The sequence below is a fragment of the Talpa occidentalis genome, unplaced genomic scaffold, assembly GCF_014898055.3.
Source record: "Talpa occidentalis isolate TD23 unplaced genomic scaffold, MPIMG_talOcc4v2.1 talOcc4.12, whole genome shotgun sequence".
Taxonomy (NCBI): Eukaryota; Metazoa; Chordata; class Mammalia; order Eulipotyphla; family Talpidae; genus Talpa; species Talpa occidentalis.
The window spans coordinates 97,150,996-97,174,124 of NW_023601212.1; the positions used below are offsets into that span (position 1 = coordinate 97,150,996).

Consider the following 23,129-nt stretch of genomic DNA (forward strand, 5'->3'; position numbering starts at 1 on the left):
GCTGAGAGCAAGAGCAGACTCAGGGAGGGCGTGGGAGGAGCTGGAGGGCTTCTGTGCCACCTGCACTGTGGTGGCATCAGAGGGGAGGGGAAACAGGGCATGGAGAGTGCCTTCCCTCCTCCACTGAACTTTTCCCTGTGAGCTTCATTACCCTTGAAAATAGGTAGACTAACTTTTTCTGTGAAGGGCCAGAGAATAAATATCTCAGCTTTGAAGAGTGTAAGGTTTCTGTCACAACTATTCACCCAGTGTGTGTACAAGTATGGCGATGTTTCAATAAAACTTTATTTACAAACTAGGCAGCGGTGACGGTATGCCAATAAAACTTTATTTACAAAACTAGGCAGGAGGCTAGATAGAGCCCATAGATTATAGCTGGCCGGCTACAGATGTAGCTCTTTATGTAGTTTACGGTCCTTCACCCACCTGTGGTGTGTGGTCAGAAGCAGGAGTCTGAGTCTGACTCGTGGGTGTGAATGCTGCCTCCACCATCTCTGGAACTTTGGACAACTTCCCCGATCTCTGTGCCTCAGCCTTCTCATGTGTAGAATGGAGACTGATTGTGCCCTCAGATATGCTGTGAGAAGTGTCCAAGTTAAAGTGGGTGAGCTCGCTGGCTGAGTGCTCCAGTCCTGTGTCTGTGGCTCGGATTTTACTGTATTAACTGATTTACTTGTCCACATCTCTACAGATTCCATTTTGTACACCCCAGCCCACGCCTGGCTTAGCACACTTCCTGGCACACAACAGCCACACCCCCGTCCTCGTGCCACGAGGAAAGGAATCAATGATGCTGGCTTGTGTGTCCATGTTTTTTAAAGACCGATGTGTGGATGTGTTTAATTTCAGGCTTTGTCTTCTCTCCTTTCTCTTTCTCTTTCCTTTTTCATAGGAAAACTCTTTGTAATAGAAACTTACCATTGTCTTCATCTATTTCAGTTGTTATAGCAAAATTGTCATAGACTGGGTGGCTTATAAACAATGGACTCTTATTTTTCACAATTCTGAAGACCGGGAAGCCCCGGGTCAAGGTTCTAGAGATTCGCTACCACGGGCCAGGCCTGGTGTGTGCAGATGCAGCTGTGTGCAATCGTTCTTGGTTGATGGGCCTCATCTTCTTTCTGTGCCCCCATGTGGTGGAAAGGGAGCTCTCTTAGTAGGACAGTGATGCCACTCGGGACAGTGACAATCACCTCTCAAAGACGCCGCCATCTGAAATCGTCAGCAACATAGACCTGAGTGTGTCAAATATTACTGCATGTGCAGGAATCACCAACATCTCCCAGGGATTGCATCAAAATGCAAGACTGAGCAGCCTGGGTGGGCCTGAGAATATGCATTCACTTTGACCACACTGAGGGTGCCCAAGCTGCCCGTAGGACGTAGCAAGAGTGTAGGTAGCAGGACGTGCTGATTTGCCAAACATCTGGGTAAGCAGCTGTATCATCCCCCGCTCCCTCCTACCTTCCTCCCTCTCGCTTCCTCTCTTCCAAATTCAGGATACTGGGGGAACCAAATCCTTCCAAATGGTAAGCCTCAGTGGTCCAATTCTAATCAGATTTTCTCTAATTGCATTTTGCTTCCAAGCTCACAAGCCAAGGCCAGTCATTCCTCCCTCAAAGGACCGATACCCGGGACCGCGCCCGGTGTGTGCAGAGGCAGCAGTGGTATTATGAGCTGGGGGACCAGGAGAAGCTAGAAGCACAGCCTCTGTCAGGCTGTCAAAGGGACAGATCGCGTTTCCCGGCTTCCTCTCTGGAGCCCCCACTCGCACGGGCTGTAGGCCTCCTTGTGGCCCAAAGCAGCAACCCGGAGAAGCCCACTGCAGAAATCCCACCTCCTGCCTGCTCACAGGAGCTCTCCCATCTCAGTTGCTGGCTCTCACTTCCAGATGCTTCCAGGCACTTCCAGGGGCTCCGACATCTAGGTCAGAGTCCCTGTGGACGCCTCTTTCTCCCCCACCCACATCCACTCCCTCAGCTAATCCGCTTGGGTTTACTCAGCATCTTATCACTTCCCACTGCCTCCTCCCAGGCCCCAGCTTCTACCATCTCTTGCCTGGATCATTGCTGTGCCTCTGACAGCTCTGTTTGCTTTCACTTGTGCCAACTGATTAGCTGGCAGCTAGTTAAGAGGGCATTCAATCCTTGAATGGGCCAACTGGGTTTACAGAGAAAATTTCTAGAATCTGTTCAGTTGCTCTGGAGTTTTCAGAAAACCTTGAGAGTTTACCAGAGAGTATGAGTGTCAGACTCTCTCTGTGTGATAGCCCCAGAGTCCTTGGCTACCCCCTTCACCCTGGCTAGGCCTGGTGGGCACCACTGCTGTCAGGACCTCTCAGTGGCCTCCACCTTGATAACTATAGCAGCCCATGAAATACATGAAGTGCTGTAAATTCTGTAATGAGTAAATGTAGATTGGGTGATGTAAATCAGAATCAACAGCAATAACCATAACCCATGGGTCAAATTGGGTCCACATAGTATATGGCCCTCGCTTCTGTCTTTTGACAGATTTATTCGTGACACTGACTTAGCTGCACATGTTTCAAGGATACACTTTGAGAGGTTTTGACATACATATATATATGTCAAAATGTACATGTATATAATGAACCATATGTGAGTTAAGGGAGTTATCCCCATCCGTGCACCCCTCCGTCAGCTCTTCCCTGCCTCTTCCACCCACACACCCAACACAACCACTGACCTGCTTTCTGCCACTAGAGAGGAGCTTGCATTTCATCTAGAACATCATCTACAGGGGGGCATACCCTAGACTAGCTACTTCCACTGGCTTTTTTCCGTAACATAATTGAGACTCCAGCTGACTCCTTCTTGCTAAGAAGTGGGGTGCTATGGGTTGGGAGTGGATGGGCACACCCAGCCCCTGTTGTGTCCATTACTGCAATTTGTCTGCCACGCACCTGCCGATGGGCTCTGAGGTCCAGTAGAGTGGACATATGTGTGCCTGGATTGTGTGCTCTAAACATTTTTAAGCAAATGTTTAAACAAATGTTTACATGCAAAGGCTAGATTTTCCTGAATCTCTTGAAATCTTGGTAGCTCTAGCAACTCTGAGCCCCCATTTCTATGGGGAAGAGTTGGCCTGAGGTGCCCCTGACCCCCAGTCTTTGGCCCTAGCCTGCTCAGTTCTCCACCCACCCCAGTGCCCCCCACGGGTGCACCTCCCCTCTGCTCACTGGCTCCTGGAGGCTCGTGCATTGCAGGGTCTGTTCTGTGTGAGCATCAGGAGAAAGCACGTGTGCAAAACAGCCAGGCGGGGAGAGAGTTTAACAGAAATCAGAGGGACTGTGAGTTTTAACCTTGAAAGGCTTGGCTTTTATCCTGAAGTGCCTTTGGGGTTTTCATCACATTAACACTGACAGAACCAGCCTTTCACCCCAGTCCCAGAGGCAAAGCCGGGGTGGAAAGGTATGGGGTCTGCAGGCCCACCGCCAGCACCTGAGTGCCCCAGCCTCTGCCCTCAGCCCTTCTGTTTATCCAAGAAGGTCTGGAAGCCATCGCCGATGGGAAATGCTTTTGTGCTTCGCAAGCAGCAGGATCCCATCCAGTGGTGCTGGCAGCCAAGCTGCTGCCTGCTGGTTTCTAAAAGCGGCCCAGGCGGGGGCAGTGGAGCCAGCAGACTGCAGTCTGCTGAGGAGGGGCAGGCCCAGACCCTAAACACCCATCCTATCAGTAAGAAATTCAGTCTCTTTTCAAGGTCTCTGCATCAATCCTTGTGGCAAAGTCAAGGAGCAGGACATCAGAGGATGCTAACATGTCTTCATCTTGTCTCTTTCAAGTGTGTTCTCCCTTTCTAGCAGCGAGGCACCCAGCCTCAGGCCAGTTTAGAACCTTTCACAGACCACAGAACTGACTTTTTTCCATTTTCTCTATTGTGATGACAAGGGATACTTGTTTTTCACTTAGGGCAATAATATAAAGATTCCATTTTAAATACATTTGTTGAAGGCTGAAAAAGGAGTTGACTGGAAGAAAGCTGTTGAGTAGTTGTAGAGATGGTGTGCGAGCTGAGAGCCAGCTCAGGTCCCGTGGGTAGGTCCATGTACCTGATGCTCACCTGAGCGCCAGGCAGAATCAGGCCTCACGGCACCTGGGTGGTGTGCACTGAGAGATCCAGCATGAGGGGTTCAGGGAGCTCAGATGTCAGCCGTTCTGCCAAATGGCCAGGCGCCAGGCAGGAGGACGGAGGGTGGCATCATCAGTGATCTGTCCACAGGGATGCTGCCAAGTCAGACAGCTGCTGGGATCAGGAAAACAGAGCCAAGGTCCAGAGTCGGGAAGGTAGCCAAAAATGCAGGAAATTGGAGGGACAGACAGCAGAGGAGGCGGGAATGAGCAAGGGTCAGGATGTGGCCGGTGGGGGCCGGAGCAGTTCAAATGAGGTTATTTTGAACTCATTTTGAAAATACCACTAACACTCTGGGAAGCCTTTACTTCTCTCTTCCCAGTGCACTCATCAATAGGTGTTAGCCAATCATGCGCTTTGATGGCAAGTTCTGGGTGGGGCAATCACTGCAACTGGTCACTGCTGAAACAGGAAGCATGTAAGAGGCAGCCTGGTGGAGGCAGAGTGGTCTTGGCATTTCCCAGGTATGGCTATATCCTGACAGTCTTCTAATTTCTTCTGCGTTGTGACTTGTCCACAGCAGCACCTCAGTACGGCCTGCACTCCCAGCTATGCTGCTGCTTGCCTCATTCCAACCAAGGTCCAAATTCCCCTTCCATCTTGACATCCTTTATCCCCCAGCCCCACAGTGCAGTGCAGGTGGCTGGCTTTCATTCTGGATTCCTTGCAAGCACATCCTGGCTTCCCAGCTGAGGTCAGGTTGCCCTGCTTCTCTTTGCCTCAGTTTCCCCTTCCATCAAGTGGGAGCGAGAATGGTTGACAAACATTTGCTGTGAGAACAAGAGACCCTTGTGAACACTAGTCACCTCACAAGGGTCCCCTAGTAAGTGAATATTGGCAATAATTGTGGTTAAAAAAAAAAGCATGCTGTGATTTCTCACCTTCTGAAAGGGAGGGCCAAGCAAAGTGACAGAAAGAAAATGGCACCTGGAATAAAAAGATCAGGGCTGAATTTTGGTACAATTAAAGGATCTTGGGGAAATAGTGAACGCCACCAAATCTGAGTTTCCTAATCTGGGAAAAGGCATAATCTACCAGTGAGGATCAAGAACCTGTAGTGGACAGTTCTGGGAATCACCCAAATCACCCAAATCACCCAAATCATCTCTAGGGGTTCTGATTTAACTGTTCGAGGTGTGTGTGTGGCCTGGGTATCTGACCCACGAAAAGCTCCCCAGATGCTTCTACTGGACAGCCAAGATCGGGAACCAAAGGTTCAGAGTTCAGCCCAGAGGTTCTCAAATTGTGGTCCTTGGCCCAGCAGCATCAACAGCACCTGGGCACTTGTTTAGAAATGCAGACCCCAGGTTCCATCCCAGATCTTCTGAATCAGACATTTCTGGGACCCAGCTTTGAATTTGAATTTAGTAGGTCCTCCAACTGCATCTTCCGGGTGTAGGCATGCAGCAATGTTCAGTCCCCCAACCCCCAAAGCAGATTCCTCAGCACTTCCTGTGTTCTAGACTGAGTTCAGTGCTAGGGAGTACAACACAAAGGGACAAGATCCTGCCTGCAGGGGACTTACATACCAGCGGGGGAGACACTTACTTAAAAATAAGCATATATAATTAAAAATGGTGGGAAGTATTAAGACAGAGACCCTCAAAGACTGAGCAGTGGATTACAATGAATTTTCATAGGGTCATACCTGTGTTCTCTCTAGTGGGGAGCCCTCACCCATTTCTAAACTCCTCCAGGACTTTCAGGACACCTGGCCCCAGAATGCTTCTCAGCAATTGCTGTTTGTCTTGGCCCAGACACCTCTGGATGGAAGCGACTGTGACAGGGTCCACTCAGTAACTGCCCCTCGGGGTGCTAGTCCTCACTTGGTGTGGATTTGCTCCCCTGTGGCCTTTGCCAATGTCTGGAGACATTCAATTGTCACAACTGGGGATGGGGTACACAGAGGCTGATACAAACCAGGGGTGCCGCTAAACCTCTGTAATGTACAGGCAGCTCCACAACGATGAAACAGCTGTCCCCAAATGTCGAGGGTGCAGAACTGGAGACTGGAGCTGTCATGTCTTGGATTTCTGGGAAGGGCCCTCCCTAGCCCTCCAATTTGCCTTCCTTGAGGCTGACCTGGAGCTTTGAAAACCTTCCCCCGTTTGAATAGAAAAGTCTCCCAAGCTGCCTTCTCCCTTCCTGAACTGGGAAAACTGTACTGAGCCAGGCATCTCCTTGGAAACCCCTTGGATTCATGCAATTTGGAAAACAATAAATTTGCAAGGTTGCACAAAGCTTCCAGAAGCCTAAAGCCGGCTGGAACTGCTAAATCCATTTTTCCCCTCCACATCAAAAACAGTTTCCTGGCCTCAGAGGCTTTCTCTGCTGTCACAAGACAAGACGCAGGCAGATTGTTTTACAAGGCAAACAACCCCGCCGCACACAACCCCCTCTCAAAACCGTTGGATGGATTTCTGTTCCAGCAGGAACATCAGCGCATTTTCCGCTGAGCTGAGGTTCGTTTCATCTGAGGCAGAGCCAGAAATTGCCTTTTGCACCCCAGATGCAGCCAGGCATAATCTCAGCTGGGACCTAACCCTTTTCCCGAGGTGGGGACTGGGGTCTGGGGTGAGGTTTGCCCTCAGCTCCTTCCCTGCAAGGGTTGAGGGTGGGGGATCATTGTCTAGTCTGCAGTCCTGCTGTGGATAGAAGGACGCAAACAGCTCACCATAACCACTAAAGATAGGTAGGCAGGTAGGTAGATAGATCTTTCTAAGATCCTCCAGATGTGTAGCTTGTTTCCTGCAACTTTTCACTCATTAATGGATCATATTTCATTACCTGTTTGTGAATCATCTTCTCCCCCACCCCCAAAGAAGTGGAACATCCTGATTGCAACAACAATAACAGAAAGTGATTTGCTAAGAACTCTGCTCATATATGTGCCTCTGGCTTAGGAATAGGTTCAGCAGCATATAATAGACAACCCAAAATAGAAGTTTATTCCCGTGCATGTCAAAGAAATCGGGGGTTGGCTTCAGAGTGGGCTTGGAAGGGACAGTCTGCTATCTTTCTGCTGCATCATCCCAGCATTTGGTTTTCATTCTAGGACCTCATGGTCTAAATGGGGCTGCTGCAGCGCCACCATCACGTCTTAAGTTTGAACCAGCAGAAAGATGGCAGAGAATGAGAAGGGCACAACCACTCCCTTTTAAAGAGACTACCCTGGAGTCCCAGGAATCATTTGGACCCTTCTCATTGGCTAGAATTGGTCATACAACCCAGAGCCACAAGGTGGGGTTGGGAAATGCTGTCTTTTATAACATTCTACAGGTTAAGAGGAAATAGATATTAGCTGAGTCCCTTCTATGTCAAATAGCCACTAAGAAACATGTATGCACATGTATGTAGTCCTAAAACTGTGTTGTAAACCAATGCTACTGCAATAAAAAAGGCTTTATTCAAAAGCTACATATGTGATGTATACGTGTATATATGCATCTACTCTACGATAGCCACATAGGACAGACACTTAGAAGTCTCATTTTATAGATGAAAACATGGCTTTGGAGTTATTAGGTAATGTGTCCAAGGTCAAGTAGAGGGTAAATGCTTGAGTTGGGATGGGAACCCAGGAGGATTGGCTAAATCCTATTTTTCCTAATTGGTATTAAGAACATTTAAATGTGGTAAGCAGAGACTGGAGACGGAACATTCTTTATGTAACTGGTTCTTGAGTTAACTGTCGTGTGTGCGTGTGTGTGTGTGTGTGTGTAAGAAACTGACAGTGTAACTTCTTATTAGGAAAGGTAGTAATTTCACCAAAGTGACTAGATTCCTGTTTTAGGGGACTTCTGTCACCCACAACAACAAACTCTATCACATCTTCTATTTTTTAAAAAGCCCGGTGATTCCAAAGGAAAAATCTCTAACAGACTGAGTTTTGCAGAAGGGGTGGGGTCAGAACCGGGTACCTGGCATCTCCAGGGCAGGGGCCAGGCAGGGGCAGGCGTGGGACACGCTGTCACTCAGCCTCGCAACAAGCCTGGTGTCCCTGTGCTGCTTGTGCGGAAACCAGCGCCCGCCCAATCCCTGGTCTCTGGAAGGGGCTCAGGAGATGTTGAGGACCTGGTTGCAGGGAGCAGGGAGAGGTTGAGGAAACTGATCCAGTCACACAGCCGGGAAGCACAGGAGAGAATCTGAGCCTAGGTCTGCATGACTTCAGAGACGCACAGTGAGTGAGATGCCAACACCCCCCAAGACAAGTAGGAGGCTTCTTCCTCGCTGTCTCCAAACCCAGCCGCCTGCAGTGTGCAGAGCAGACCTACGCGAAGGGGAGAGGGGTGAGAAGAGCCCTCCACTCCCACCCCCTGCTTTCCAGCCAGTTCCAGCCCAGGGCTCGGGCTGCAGAGACTCCGCCCATGGGGTGACCCTCCTGGCCAATCCCCCAATGGCCCTGCCCAGCTGCCCCAGGAGCCTGGCACCCTGAGGGAGGAGTCTCTCCCCCTACTTCTTAGGGCTTTGTGGAATCTTAAAGGTTAACCTCCTGGCTCGTGTTCTCTGTCTCTCTCTCTGTCTCTCTGTCTCTCTCTGTCTGTCTCTCTCTGTCTGTCTCTCTGTCTCTCTCATTCCAACAATGTTGTCTGAACATCATCACACCTGGAACGATGGGATTTACACTCTCCTTGAGACGTCCCAGAGCTTCTCACCCACACGTGGGGAGGGAGGCAGTTGGATGCTTGTGATCCCAGCTTCACTAGAAAGGCTCAGAGAGGTGAAACGCTTGCCGGTCACTCATCTCGGATGTGCTGGGCTGGGGTTTCAACACACGGAAGGTGCCGCAGCGCCTGTTCTCTGGTCTTCACCAAACACGCCGAGGTCTGCTCTTCCTGCATCCGCAGCGGTGTTCATTGAGCACCTAAGTGCTCAACATGCGCAAAGCCCTTAGCCAAGTGCCTGTCACACATGAACACTCCTTTGTGTTAAATGTTACGATTATTTACTATGCATTGATTGGCACAGGAACTGGAGATTCATCAGTGAGCAGAATAAAAAGCCGTCCCATATGGTTCTTATTTCTGGTAGGGGGAGATGAACGACATGGATGAGGAGGCCACATGCGTTGTGTGTCACAAGGCATAAGAGAAATATTGAGGGGGGGTGATACATAAAATATAACAGAGGGTTAGGAGTGCCGGCTGGTTTGGGAATTACGATGTTAAAAGACATGGTCAGGGAAGGGTCTGCTGGGCATTTTGGCCACAACCTGAAGGAGGTAAGGGAATGAGTCGTGTGGCTATCTGGGGAAGGGGCATCTGAACAGAGGAGCTGGTCTGTGCAAAGGCCCTGTGGTTGGCGTGTCCTGGTGTAGGGGCAGGATGACACAGGGCAGGTGTCTCTATGACCCGAGCAGACGGGGTAAAGGAGGAGAGAGTCTTGGAGTCCTTGGTGGCTTTTGCAGGCTTTTATTGGGATTTACCAGGCACACGGCAGGCAGGCTGGCAGGCCTCCCAGCCCCCAGCAAGTCTTCACTCTTTCTGGGCTCTCTGGTGTTCTGTGGTGTTCTGTTTCTCTCATGGTTCTTCTCGTGGTTCTGTTCTCTGCTGGCATCTCCATGAGGACCCCCCTTATAAGCCCAGTCAGAGCCCAGGTGAATCCCTTCTACCTAGGCCCACACCCTACTCCAGGTACCCGCCCTCAGGCATGCATACGGGACCATAGGGTTCCATCATCCGTCCTAATGGCGGGAGGGCAGAAAAACCCGATACTTTTTACCTTACCCTACAAACAATAATGGAAAGTTCCTTCCAGCACCCCCATGTGCAGCCCCTCTCCTGATTTATTTTATTTATACAAGATTTATTTTATTTATACAAGAGCCGGGGTACAGGCAAGATGCACAGCAGGGTGAGAGGATTCACCAGAGACAGAGCAGGGAGCAGAACAGGCAGACTGACGAAGTACACTGCTGAGGGGAGCAGCGGGGAAGACAGGAGAGGTCTGCTCGCCACTTGGGTTGCTCTTAGGCCGGCTGGGAATCGAACGGGCACTGCAGAGGCTGCGGACAGCTCCACAGCGCTGTGCTCAACCGCCTGCGCCACCGGGGAGGCCCTGCAAATTATTTTTAAAGGACACTGAATCACTTGGGGTTGTGGGCTTGTTTTTCCCTTCGGACATGGCAGGCAGAGAGGAGTTTATCGCACCCGCGGATCTTGGCTCATCCCGCTGATAGAGGGCACCTGGCTCAGTTCTTTGTTTATGGTCTTTCCTCGCACTGCCCTCTCCCTCCCTTCTCCAGGGATGTCCGATTGGCTTGTCAAATCTGGAACTCTTGATTGATTGTTTTAGGGTTTTGTTTTTTTTTAAATCATTTCATTGAAATCAGTTTTTTTAACATGTCGTCTCGGGTCAGCATCACAACTCAATCCGTACCTGGGTGCCAAAGTCCACCCCTGAGGGTCTCACCTGCCCACTCCCTGCAGCTGGCCCCTTTTATCACACTTACCCACTCCCTCTGCCCCTCCCCACCCCCCTACCGCTTTTCTCATAATGAGGAATCTGGTCTTACACTCGAAAAGCTTGTTGTTGTCTTGCAACCCCCAAAGGCCAGGAGCCAGAGACCTCGAGGGCTGACCACAGCCTTGACCTGCACACTAAGGAGGACGCTAGGATCTGCCTGATGCCACCCCAGGCTCCAAGCTCCAGGGTGGCGCAGCCTGGAGCTTTCTCTCCATGCACCACACAGGAGTGAGCGGATGGAGGAGGCCTCTGGATTGCAAGGCGCGTAGAGAGCAGTTGCGTAATGCTTTCTGCTTCCTGCTCTTCTCACTCTGTTTTAAAGACCCACCCTCATTGCTTGTGCAGCTAACCCTCTGCATCTAACAGGCGTCGACATCCACCCTGCACCCCCTGTTCCCTTCCAGTTCATGGGCATGGCCCCCCCGTCTCCCTGTCCCCCAAATGATACCAGGGGAAACTCCTTGGCACGTATATCCTCAGGGGCCCTGGTTCTGGGCTTACCAGGAGTGAACTTGTTGAGTTGTGGGTCAGTCTCTGACACGGGGTTCTTCCCCTGGGGACATCATGGAATCTGGGGTTCAGGGACCAGATTGACCTGGCGCTCAGATGCCCTGACCAAACTCAGGCTGCGCCACCCTGGAGCTTGGAGCCTGGGGTGGCATCGGGCAGATCCTAGCGTCCTCCTTAGTGTGCCGGTCAAGGCTGTGGTCAGCCCTCGAGGTCTCTGGCTCCTGGCCTTTGGGGGTTGCATTCCTCAAACTTCTAGAGACTGAGTCATCCTTCATTTCCAGGGCTCCTGGAGGTGCACAGGCTGGCGGGACTCGGTGGGTGGCAGGGACTGCCCTCAAGACAGGGCAAGTGCGTGTGCATGCGTGCGTGTGCATCTGCGCGTGGGTTCTGCCTCCTAATGAGCATGGCCCCAGCTGAGAGTGAGAGAAGAGATAAGAGGTGATGGGAACATTCTTCGGCAGGGCACACCTGCCTGGGCAGATTCGCCATGGGTGTGAGTCATCAGTTCGTTCTAGAGTGGCCAATTCTGGAAAACCCCTACCCTTCTGGAAAATCCACAGGCAGGCCCACTCTAGAAATGCCAGCGGGGACGGGGTGGAGGGGATGGATGCAGAGAAACTAGCAACAGTTGAGTTCCTGCCTCTCACCTGCCACACACGCTGCCAGCCCCCAGTGGGACCGCACAGCGGCCCCTCCCCCCCCAGGGTCCCTGTCCACCAGCTCCCACCTCCCCCCCATGCTGTCACCTGCTTTATGTACCTGACACACCCAGGATACGGGGTTTCCCAGGTCCTCCCTCACCTCCCCGATTTTGCCAGGATGCTGCCACCTGTGCTGTTCTATTTCTGTGTAAATTAAAAGACATTCATGTAAGACACACTTTCTATCCCTTTTGTAAGTGGAAAACCAGCAGCCCTTGGGTGGAGGGGAGCCAGAAAGGGGTATGGGATGAAAGCAGAGCCCTGGTGTGAGGGCCGGAGCCCGCCGCCTGCAGCCCCAGCCTGGGAGTGGCTGCTCCCTGTGGACCACAGCTGCTCTCTGTCCACCGCAGCAGCCCCTAGAGGGGGGCCGGCCCGGGCTCACAGGTGGAACAGTGTAAGGGCAGGGATGGGCACAGGGCAGGTTTTCTATGATCCCAGCAGACGGGGTAAGGGAGGAATCAAAGTCCTGGAGCCCTCGGTGGCTTTTCAGGCTTTTATTGGGATACCAGGCACATGGCAGGCAGGAGTACTGGGGGGCCAGGATGCTGGCAGGCCTCACAGCCCCCAGCAAGTCTTCACTCTTTCTGGGTTCTCTGGTGATCTCTGCTGCCCTGCTCTCTCGTGGTTGTGCTTGTGGTTGTGCTGTGCTTCTCTGCTTCTGCTTCTCTTCTGCTGGCGTCCCGTGACGCCGCCCTTATAAGCCCAGTCATAGCCCAGGTGAATCCCATCTACCTATGCCCACACCCTACTCCAGGTACCCGCCCTCAGGCATGCATTCGGGACCACAGGGTTCCGTCATCCATCCTAATGGCGGGAGGGCAGAAAAGCCTGATACTTTTACCTTACCCTACAAACAATAATGGAAAGTTCCTTCCAGCACCCCCATGTGCGGCCCCCCTCCTGCCCCTGTGCTCTCAGGGGGCCCCAGAAGAACTGAAATGAACAGGGACTGGGTGCCTCCCTTGTGGCACATCCCCAGAATGTCCTGCACACCCAAGGCGCCCAACGAGTCTTCCACAGAGAAGGGGTGGAAGGAACTTGCACGGTGTGATGCTGAAGAAAGCGCTGCCCAGTGCAGCAGGCACGTGGGTGTTCGTGATGTCTGTTGCCTGAGGGAGGTGGAGGGAATGACCCTCTAGAAGGGAAACTCTGGAGGACACTGCTGTGTCTGCTCCCGGGGCCAGTGCTTGGCTCTCCATGTCTCCATTGTCCTGTCAACTGGTGAATCCGTGAACCCCCACAACGTTGATGAGTGAAGGAAGAAATGACTGAGCACAGGAACTAGTGCTGCCCCAGAGGCAGGGCTCAGGTCCCCAGTGAGGCTGGCCAGACCCTGAACTGGGGACAGGTGTTGGGGGGCTGTGGGAGTGAGTCACAGGAGTCACTGGAAGCACAGCCTCAGGTCACTGGCGGGGCACCCCCAGGCGCCCCAGCAGCACCCAGCGCTGGCACTGCCTTCAGGTGCTCTGGCGGGCGGGGCTGGTGGCCACCAGCAGCAGCTAAACCTTGTGATGTCCCAGCAACTGCCTCGGCCCATCCTAGCAGGGCACCTACCTGGCAGAGGCAGGCTGGTCCCACAAGGGGCAATGCAGTGCCAGGGAGGGGGTTCATCCGCAGGTCAGGTTTCCGATTCAAGGCTGGGGTGTGCTTTCTGGGCTTTGCCTGTCTGTGCACCCCACCCCCACAACACACACAGGCAGGCGTCTGAGGAAAATCCCCAGGACATCTGAAAGAGGTGCCCCACTGAAGTGTTTACACGCCCGTGCGCACGCCGAGCACGGAGCACTCCGATGGGAACATTCTCACGGGACAATGTTTAACCAGCAAGGGAGGGTGGCTCTGGCTCTGGGGGCTCATGGAGGATCGCATGGGGCCAGCTCCTGCTTTGGGGGCCTCTGAAGGAGGCAGCAGCCTCCCTGGCCTCCAATAACTCTCTGTCCCTTCCCCAGCAGCAGGCAGTGGGCCTGCCTTTGTCCTCTTGAAGCAGTGAAAGCTCGTCTAGGCTTTTCCCCTAAATTGATGGGGAAGCCAGGATGTTAATGCTTAGAAAAAATTGTCTTATGGTTCCAAGCCAGCTAGAATAACCACCTTGTTATACTTTGAGGATATTTTACAACTCACCAAAAAAAGTGTCGGGGGGAACAGCATGACTCTGAAATGCCTGAAGTTTGGGGCTAAGTCTTAACCTTACAATCCCCACCCCGTTCCCTGGGGTGTGATTAGTTTCGCCCAGATCAGTCTGAGATGGACAGGACCAAAGACATTTTAGGGTGCGCTGTTTTCAAACCTCAGTGTGCTTGAGGACCATTAGAGGACTAGAGGTAGAAATCTAGATTTCCATCTCCCACTGTCATACACCCCTCCACCTGCTGTCCATCCATCCATCCATCCATCCATCCATCCATCCATCCATCCATCCATCCATCCATCCACCCACCCAATGAATGGCTATTGAGTTACTACTAAGAGTGAGTTGGCCAAATCTAGCAATTAAAGACGTGGGCTGTCCAGTTAAACCTGAATTTCAGATCAGCAGAAACTCAATGTTGTAGCTTAAGTGCCTCGTGCAACAGTAGGTGCCCTGCGTTCTGTCTGGCACCTCGTCCTGCGTCGGGCACTGCTCCTGGCAGTGGGAACACGGCATGAACAGAACAACACTGATGCCCTCCGAGTGAGGGAGGGAGACAGACAAATGGTACCTGAGGGAGGAAGTGGGGGCACCTTGGCTGGGTACCACTCCTAGGCTTTCCAGGACAGGGCACGTGTCACCTCCCTGGGGCAACCTGCCAAGCCTGGGGCAGGGTGTTAGCACAGCCCACCCCAGAGCCCTGCTCCCCAATGTAGGCCCACTGGGAACGTGGGGGTGGGGGAAAGTTTCAGCCACAGTGAAGTGGTGTCTTTGTGGGACTCTCAACTCCCGCCGTGTGCCCTGGGGTCAAGTGCAAGTTGGGCCCCTTCAGGTCATGGACTAGGCTGGCATTTATTAGTTGTCTTCCCATTCTTTGATGTTTTATTATGGAAAACTTCAGGCATACACCTAGAGATTCGCGTACAGGGTCCCGCACACCCAATACCAGTGTCTACACTGCCGAAATTTTCTTGTGATTGACCTTTTCCTGATTTTAACTTACTTTCTACTAAGGCATAAGGGTTTTATCATCAAGTGCGCAGTTTGATGAGTTAATGATGCATTTTTGACTATGTTTGTGCCTCTGAGGCCTCCACCCAGGTCAAGTCCCAGCCCTTTCTGTGGAGGGCACAGGGCGGCATTACACTGGGAGATATTTCCTCTAGAAATATCCTCCAAATATCCTCTATTCCTCTAGAATATCTCTAGAGATATTTCCCCTCTCCCTTCTCTGCCTCAAGGCCCACTGAGGACTCATTGGCTAATTTCACTGCAAACTTGAGCTTCAGAACAAACCGCCCTTGGCCCCTGGCCCTGTCCAGCACGCACAGTGTCCAGGGTCACTGGAGGTGCCTGAAGCTGCTTCCCGGGGATGTCCTGAGAAGAGTGAGGTCCCTGCCCCCACGGGTATCCCAGGCTGGGGAAGGAGTCACTTAGGCCCCTGACCGGAGCCCATGGGCCCTTGCTCCCGCCTGGCCTGATGGGGGTGCCACCCCGCACACTGTTCCCCGCAGACGCTGCAGGAGATCTTCCAGGTGGAGAACACCATCATGCTGCTAGAGCGGTCCATCATGGCCAAGGAGTGCCCGCTGAAGGTGGCGCAGACAAGGCTGGAGTGCCGGAACTGGCGCCCCAACATGGAGCTGTGCCGGGACACCCCACAGTTCAAGTGAGTGGGGGCAGGGGGGTGGGCCCCCACGAAACCTGGTCTGGAAGAAAGACCCTCCCCAACAGGCCAAGAACGGGACACACAGGAAGCACAGATGAGTGAGTGAGCTTGACGCAGGCCCCCACCTGCTGCAGGGGGTGCGCCTGTGTGTGTACCGACGTGGGCGCCAGCAGGTCCGGGACTGGGCACATCTAGGGGCCGGGCCTGCCTCACCATCCTGCAACCTCTTCCTTGCCCCACCCCCTCCATTACCTCCTCAGGACCTGCTTTTCCTGCTTCCTCTTACCGGTGGTCTCGCCACACCCTCTCTAATTGCTCAGGATCTCCCCTCCTTGATTTCACCTGTGTCCTCGCTCCAGTCCTGTTCAACCCCATTCAGTCTCCACCAGCTGTATTCCACTTACTTTGAAGTGATGGCCAATGAAATACAATTAGAAGACCAGTTCCTTAGCGATCACGCCAGCCTGCAAGGACTCCTGAAGGCCCTGGTGACTGGTGGCCATGTTGGGTAGTGCAGGTCCAGAACATTCCAGCATGGTGCAGACCTCTGTTGGGCAGCACCGCAGGGATCATCTCTGGGGAAGGTGGACCTCAGAGCCATCAGCTGCCAACATCCACAGCAGCTGGGGTACCAGTGCCAGGGGGCCTGAGCAGGGCACCTGAGCAGATGCCATATCTACCACCTTAGTTACATGAGGCTATTCCTGTTATCTGAATTTTTTTTAAATGTGATAAAATTTACCATTAGTGACATTTAAAAAATATATTCATAATCTTGCGCAGCTATCACCACTATCTAGTTGCAGAACTTTCTTATCACCCAAAGGAACATAAGCCCATTAACAGTCATTGCTCCTTCTCACCTCCCTCTAGCCCCTGGCTGCCACCAAGCCACTTCTCATCTCTAGGATTTGCCTGTTCTGGACGTTTTATCTAAATGGAGCCACACAGTGTGGGGCCTTCAGTGTCTTGACTTCCTTCACTCAGCATGATGTCTTCAAGATTCACCCAGGCCGTTGTCTGTGTCACAGGTTCATCTCCATGGCTGTGTAATATTCCACCGTGTGACTCGACCACACGTGCTTGTCCATTCATCTGCTGATGGACATCTGGGTTTTGTCTGTGGTAATTAGTGCCACTAATCACAACCCCAGTGTGATTTAACTATCATTTAAGTATTTAAGTATCTGTTTCCAGTGCTGGCAGGTGTGTACCCTGGAGTAAAATCTCTGATCTCACGGCATGTCCACGTGTAACTTACTCAGAAACTGCCAGCTTATCTTCCGAAACTCTCCTGCTCTTCCATGCTTCTTGCTTTCCGTGGCTCTGTTGTGTGTTCACTTCGTTTACCTGTTCTGTTTCCATCTTTCCTGTCTACTCTGCCCCTGCTGTCTCCCGGCCAGCTCCTGGCACATAGCAGCTGCACCTCTGTCCAGCAGCTGAGTGGACTGTGCCTTCTCTGCCCCCAGGCTCGTGAACGAGGTGTTCACCATTGACGACACCCTGCAGACGCTCAAGCTGAGGCTGCGGGAGACTCAGGACACGCTGCAGCTGCTGGTGATGACCAAGTCCCGGCTGGAGCACGAGCTGGCCATCAAGGCCAACACCCTCTGCATCGATAAGGAGAAGTGCATGGGCATGCGCAGAATCTTCCCCAGCACCCCCCGCCTGGTGGGCTACACCTGAGCTGCCGCCACTGGCCCCGGCACTCTGCTCCGGCCGGTTCCTTAGGCAGCACACCCTTTAATGTCAGAAAAACAGAATAAAAGAGTCACTTTCTCCCTTTCCTCCTGAAAAAGATAATCTATGTTAACAGATGAAATAAATGTGCCCAAACCCGATCCTGGAGCTCATTCCTTGCTGCAGACCTGGCCTCGAGGTGTTCCTGACTCCTCAGGAACAGGATGCAGAGAGAGGTGGCCACGTTCCCAGGAACGGAAGGGGCCAATATTTATAAACCTGGTTATCCATTGAGGAACACGGTATAGACGGTTGTAGGGTAAAGAAAATGTCAGGCTTTTCTGCCCTCCCGCCATCAGGATAGATGATGGATCCTTGTCCTGAATGCATGCCTGATGGCGGGCACCTGGAATAGGGTGTGGGCATAGGTAGATGGGATTCAGCTGAGCTAAGACTGTGCTTTTTAAGGGCGGCGTCACGGGGGGACGCCAGCAGCACCAATAGCAGCAGTAGAAGCCGAAGCAGAGCCAAAAGAGAAGCCGAGAAGCAGCAGAACAAACACTAGAGAGCCCAGATAGAGTGAAGACTTGCTGGGGGCTGGGAGGCCTGCCAGCCTCCCAGCCCCCCAGCCAGCACCCCTGCCTGCCATATGCCTGGTGAACCCCAATAAAAGACCTGCAAAACTACTGAGGACTCTGACTCCTCCTTTACCCGGTCTGCATGGGATCAGAAAACCTGCCCTGTGTCCTGTCCTGCCCTTACAACGGTGGTGTCCAAAGATCAGACACCAGGGGGCCTCCCTGATGGCGCAAGGGGTTAAGACGTCTGCAGCCACTGCAACACGTGTTCGATCCCTGGCCAGGGAGCAACCCACAGGGCGCAGCAGACCTCTCCTGTCTCACTCGCTGCTCCCCTCAGCAGTGTATTTCACTCAATCTGCCTGTTCTGTTCCCCACTCTGTCTCTGGTGAATCCTTTCACCTCCCTCCCCCACCATACACACACTTCTGGCCTGTACCCCAGTTCTTATATGCATAAATAAATAAATCTTCAAAAAAAAGCCCAAAGATCAGACACTGGAACTCAGAGCCCAGAGCTAGATGTCACTGAGGAATGACGTGACCTTGAACACACCCCTGCCCTGAGTGTCCTCATCAGAGTGAAGGTGACTGTCAGCTGTGTGGGGCAATGCAAAAAAGAGAGAGAAAAAGTTAAAAAATATTATGGACCTATATATACAGGTATTTCCATATGTAGACTCAGCTCTGCTAGATGGGTGTGTTAGACGTTGCCATGGAGAAGAAGGAGCGAAATCAATTCTGTGGGTGGGACAGGAGGAGGCAGGTCAGGGTTGAGGGAACACGAGGCATTGTCCCAGAAAGCTAAGCGCGGAGCAGCCATGCAGCAGTTAGTCCTGGCTACAGAATGAAGAGAACGGAAAACAGATATTTAAACACTTGGACATGAACGTTCCTGGTCCTAACCACAATAGTCCAAAGGGCTAAGTAACCCAAATGCCAAGCATGAGTAGGAGAGCAAAATGGGGTCTATCCCTACACTGGAATACTAGTCAACCATTAAAAAGAAACAGTTTTGACATCCACTACAGCGTGGATGAAACTTGAAAACATCCTGCTGAGAGAAAGGGGCCAGACTCCAGAGGCTGCTGCTGTATGACTCGTCCACGTGAAATGCGCAGGGCCCGAAATCTAGAGAAATAGCCTGCTCTGGTTGCCAGGAATGGGGAGTGGGAAGTGACTGCTTCGTGTGCCCAGGATTTTATTTCAGAGTGATGAAAATGTTTGGGGGTGAGAGAGAGGTGGTTGCACAGCTAAATTCCATAGAATTGTTCACTTTAAGTGGTTAATTTTATGTTAGGTGAAATACACCTTGTAGGGTAAGGAAAAGGTGTCAGGCTTTTCTGCCCTCCCGCCAGTAGGATAGATGAGGGAACCCTGTGGTCCTGAATGCATGCCCGATGGCGGGCTCCTGCACTGGGTACACCTGGGCTGAGAGACTGCGCTTACAAGGGCGGCGTCATGGGGACGCCAGCAGAAGCCAAGAGAAGAAGAGAAGCAGAGAGAACACCAGAGGGCCCAGATAGAGTGAGGATTTGCTGGGGGCTGGGAGGCCTGCCAGCCTCCCGGCCCCCCTCCGCACCCCTGCCTGCCATATGCCTGGTAAATCTAAATAAAAGACCTGCAAAAGCCACTGAGGACCCTGACTCCTCCTTGACCCGGTCTGCTGGGTCAGAAAACCTGCTCTGTTCCCTGTTCCTGTCCCTACACACCTCCATTAAACACGAGAAAAAGAAGTATTAGAGCTGGGTCTTGAACGTAAGGAATAGGAAGGACGAGCATGGGGGACGGCATGCTCCGGGACAGAGATGCCCTTGGTGAGGCTGTGAACCCTCTAGAAGGGCTGGCCAAGGCCAGATCATGAAGGACAAATAATTCAGACATTTTTTTTCTGAGGTCAGTACTTCCCAAACTTCATTACACACATCAGTGCTTCTGAAATGTAACGTGCGTGCGCAGATTGCCAGGAAACCTCGTTAAAATGCAGATTCTGAGTCTTAGATCTGCACTGGAGTCTGAAATTCTGAATTTCTAACAAGTTCCCGTAGGAAGCTCTCAGACCAGGGGCCACACTTTGAGTAGTGGGAATTCCAGGAACACCTGCACCCTTGGGACCATAGCCAGGACACACATGCTGACATTTACTCAGGCTTTTAAATTGTTGAACTTAAAAAAGAAATCAAAATTTGTTTTAAAGATAGATGCATAGCACAATTGCACAGGAAATCCTGCTTTGCCCACACTGAACAAAATGTTGTGAATGTGTCTGGGTAGGGAATATCGTCTGGTCTGGGCGATATTAACTGCAGCCCCCTCTCCTTTTGCTCAAAAGGAAGAGCAACAAGTCTTAGGGGTTACAAACCACATAGCATCTAACAGAGACTCTGTCCTTGAGATAAGTTTGCTTGAAAGAGACTAGAAATGTCAATTTCCCTACAATGACTCTCAGTGCTATTTAAGGCTTTGAATGCTCACACCTGAGGAGTCAAACCTGCAGGCAGTAGGGAGCCCTGGGATCTTTAAAGCAAGAGGAGTGAAATGCCAGGTTAGTGTTTTAGAAGTAATTCCCTCCTGGAGAGAAGAGGGGAGTTGGAGGCAGCTAAGAAAAATAGAACACAGCCAAGTCAGGGACTATTAAGTAGCTCCAAGAGAAATGCTCAGCAAATGCTTGAATGCTGGAGGAATTATGCTTATAAGGCGAAAAGCACAGAATACAAAATAGTGATTATAACCCGTTCTCTATTGTGTCACAGGGGTACAGGAAAAAATATTGTACCGAAATACACTGGAATGTTAACAGAACGCATGGTAAGCAACAGCCGGTTCTTATTTGTGTATATTTTGAATTATCTACAGTGAACACGCGTTCCTTTATACATCAGGAGGAAATGCTTTTTTAAATAGACTTTATTTTGCAATAGAGGTTTATAGAGGAGTGACAGAGGATGACAGAGTTCCCACGTGCCCTTGATCCAGCCCGCCCTGATGCTGTCATCCTCTGGACCCATTTGTTATGATTCCTCGTCAAAACTAAGAAATGAACATTATCAGTGCATGACCATTTTCTAAACTCCAGAATCTGTTTTTCCCCATTGACCCTTTTTCTGTTCTAGGATCCACGTTGCATTTCTCAGTCTCCCCTGATCTATGATGGTTTCTGTCTTTCCTTGTTTCTCGTGACCCTGGCAGTCTTGAAGAGTACTTGTATTTGTGGGTATTTGTCAAATGTCCCTGAATCTGGGTTTGTCTGTGTCCTCCTCATGATAAGGCTGTGTTACAGGTTTGGGGGGACAACCACAGAGATGGGGCGCCATCCTCGTGTTGCGGCTCCAGGGCCATCCTGGTGGCAGCACCTGAACCTTGGCTGAGGTGGCACCTGCCAGGTTCCTCCCCTGTACAGTGACCGCCCCTTCACCTCTACTCACTGAACATGGGTCCTGAAGTCCAACCTGCACTCCAGGGTCAGGGTGGGGTGTCACTCCCCACCTCTGAGCGGGGGCTATTTATGCATATGACCCCCAAGTTTCCCCTAAGAAAAGTACATCCCTTCACCGGGATTCATTTATGCTGTCATTTCTTTCTGTCAGCACATCTCATGGATACTGCTCCCTGCTTGGGTTATAATTCAATCCCGAGTTGCCTGCCTTGTTCAGATTGCTCTGGATCTGACCGTCGGGAGCGCCATGTCACACTGTCTCAGTGTGCCCTTGTCTAGCCCCTGCCTACTTCCTGGCACTACAAGGTGCTCCAGGCTCATCTTGAATTTTTTTCTATCCAGTCCTAGAAACAGCCTCTCTCCCAGGAGCCTTGGTTCGTTTTCTTAGAGAATGGTATTTAGAAAACAACTTCTAGACACTGGGGGTGCTCACGTTAAGCTTTTTCCAATTATATTTTTGTGGTGAAATGCTCATCAAATCTGCTATCTTAACAGTTTTTAATTGTACAGGTCAGTGGTGTTTCATACAGTTATAATATGGTGCCACCACCACAACCATCCCTCCCGAGAATTCTTTTCATTTTAGAAAACTGAAACTCTTGGGGCCTCTCTGGTGGTGCAAGGGGTTAAGCCTCAGCACTATGAAGTTATCAGCAGTCACTGCAGCATGAGTTTGATCCCTGGCCCTAGAGCTGACCCACATGGAGCAGCAGACCTCTCCTGTCTCCCCGCTGATCCCCTCAGCATGGATCTACCTGTTCTGCTCCCCACTCTGTCTCTGGGGAATCCTCTCACCTCCTGCATCTCTGGCTTGTACTCCGTTCTTGTATGCATAAATAAATAAAATAAATCTTAAAGAAAAAAAAGAAAGAAAACTGACTCTTTATCCATGGAACTCCCTGTTCGTTCCCTTCAGGGCCTGATGACCCAGACATGGTCGACTTTCTAGAATGTAGGCACTTGGCTGCTCCCAGGGACCCATGTATGTGGGCTCAGGCATGCCTCATCTTTTGTGCCTGGCTTATGTTACTTAGCATATTGTCCTGAGGTGAGGTTCATCTGTGTTCGAGAAGGTGTTAGAATTTCCTTTCTCTTTAAGGTGAACTACTATTCCACTCTAAGGTAGACCACATTTCATTTGTCCAATCATCTGTTGATGGACATTTGGATGGCGCCCACCTTCTGGTGATAGTTTAATAAGAAAAGAGAAAAGCTACTGGATTTGGTGCCCTGGAGGCTTTGGTTAAGTTGTGAGAAAGGTTTGGGTGGAGTGATGGGGTAGAAGTTGAAATGGATGGAAGGGGGAAACCCTGAGACTTGAGTCACCTCTGTACTGGCAGTCCTGACCACAGTGTGTCCCATAAATACATTATTGAATAGGAGTAAATGGTCAAGCAAGTATATACAAATATAGATGATTTCACCTTGGACTGGTGGGTTATTTCTGAGCAAAGGATGTGGTCACACTTGGATGTAAGGAAGATGAGTCTGTCGAAGCACATGCTATTTATAGCAGAGGGACTAGGTGATGTGGGAGTCCACCTTGGCTCTCAGAATTTGGCATGCTGACCACAACCCAGGCAGGAAATCCTAGAGACAACCCCAAGAGCTGGCTCCTTGCCAGGCTTGGGGAAAAACTGGGAGAATTTGGAGGCTCTCCCAGCTGATTTGCTTGCATTGTTGGCTCAGGAGGGATGCTGTCCAGCTGGCTCCAACAACATACACCCCCTTAAGCAAAGAGAGGGAGGAGAGAAAGAGACAGACAGAAAGAGAGACAGAGAGAGAACATGTGCTTATGTTTTCAGTCTTCT

General features: G+C 51.4%; 1 protein-coding gene across 1 annotated transcript in view; it reads left to right on the forward strand.

Moving 5' to 3' along the window:
* Nucleotides 1–17,492, forward strand: part of TEKT5 (tektin 5) — a 35,220-nt gene extending 17,728 nt beyond the window's left edge. The window contains exons 6-7 of the mRNA XM_037507612.2: nucleotides 15,471–15,625; nucleotides 17,095–17,492. Coding sequence (XP_037363509.1) covers nucleotides 15,471–15,625; nucleotides 17,095–17,311 — 372 coding nt within the window. The 3' untranslated portion in view covers nucleotides 17,312–17,492. The remainder of the gene's footprint in view (nucleotides 1–15,470; nucleotides 15,626–17,094) is intronic.
* The last annotated feature ends 5,637 nt before the right edge of the window (nucleotides 17,493–23,129 follow it).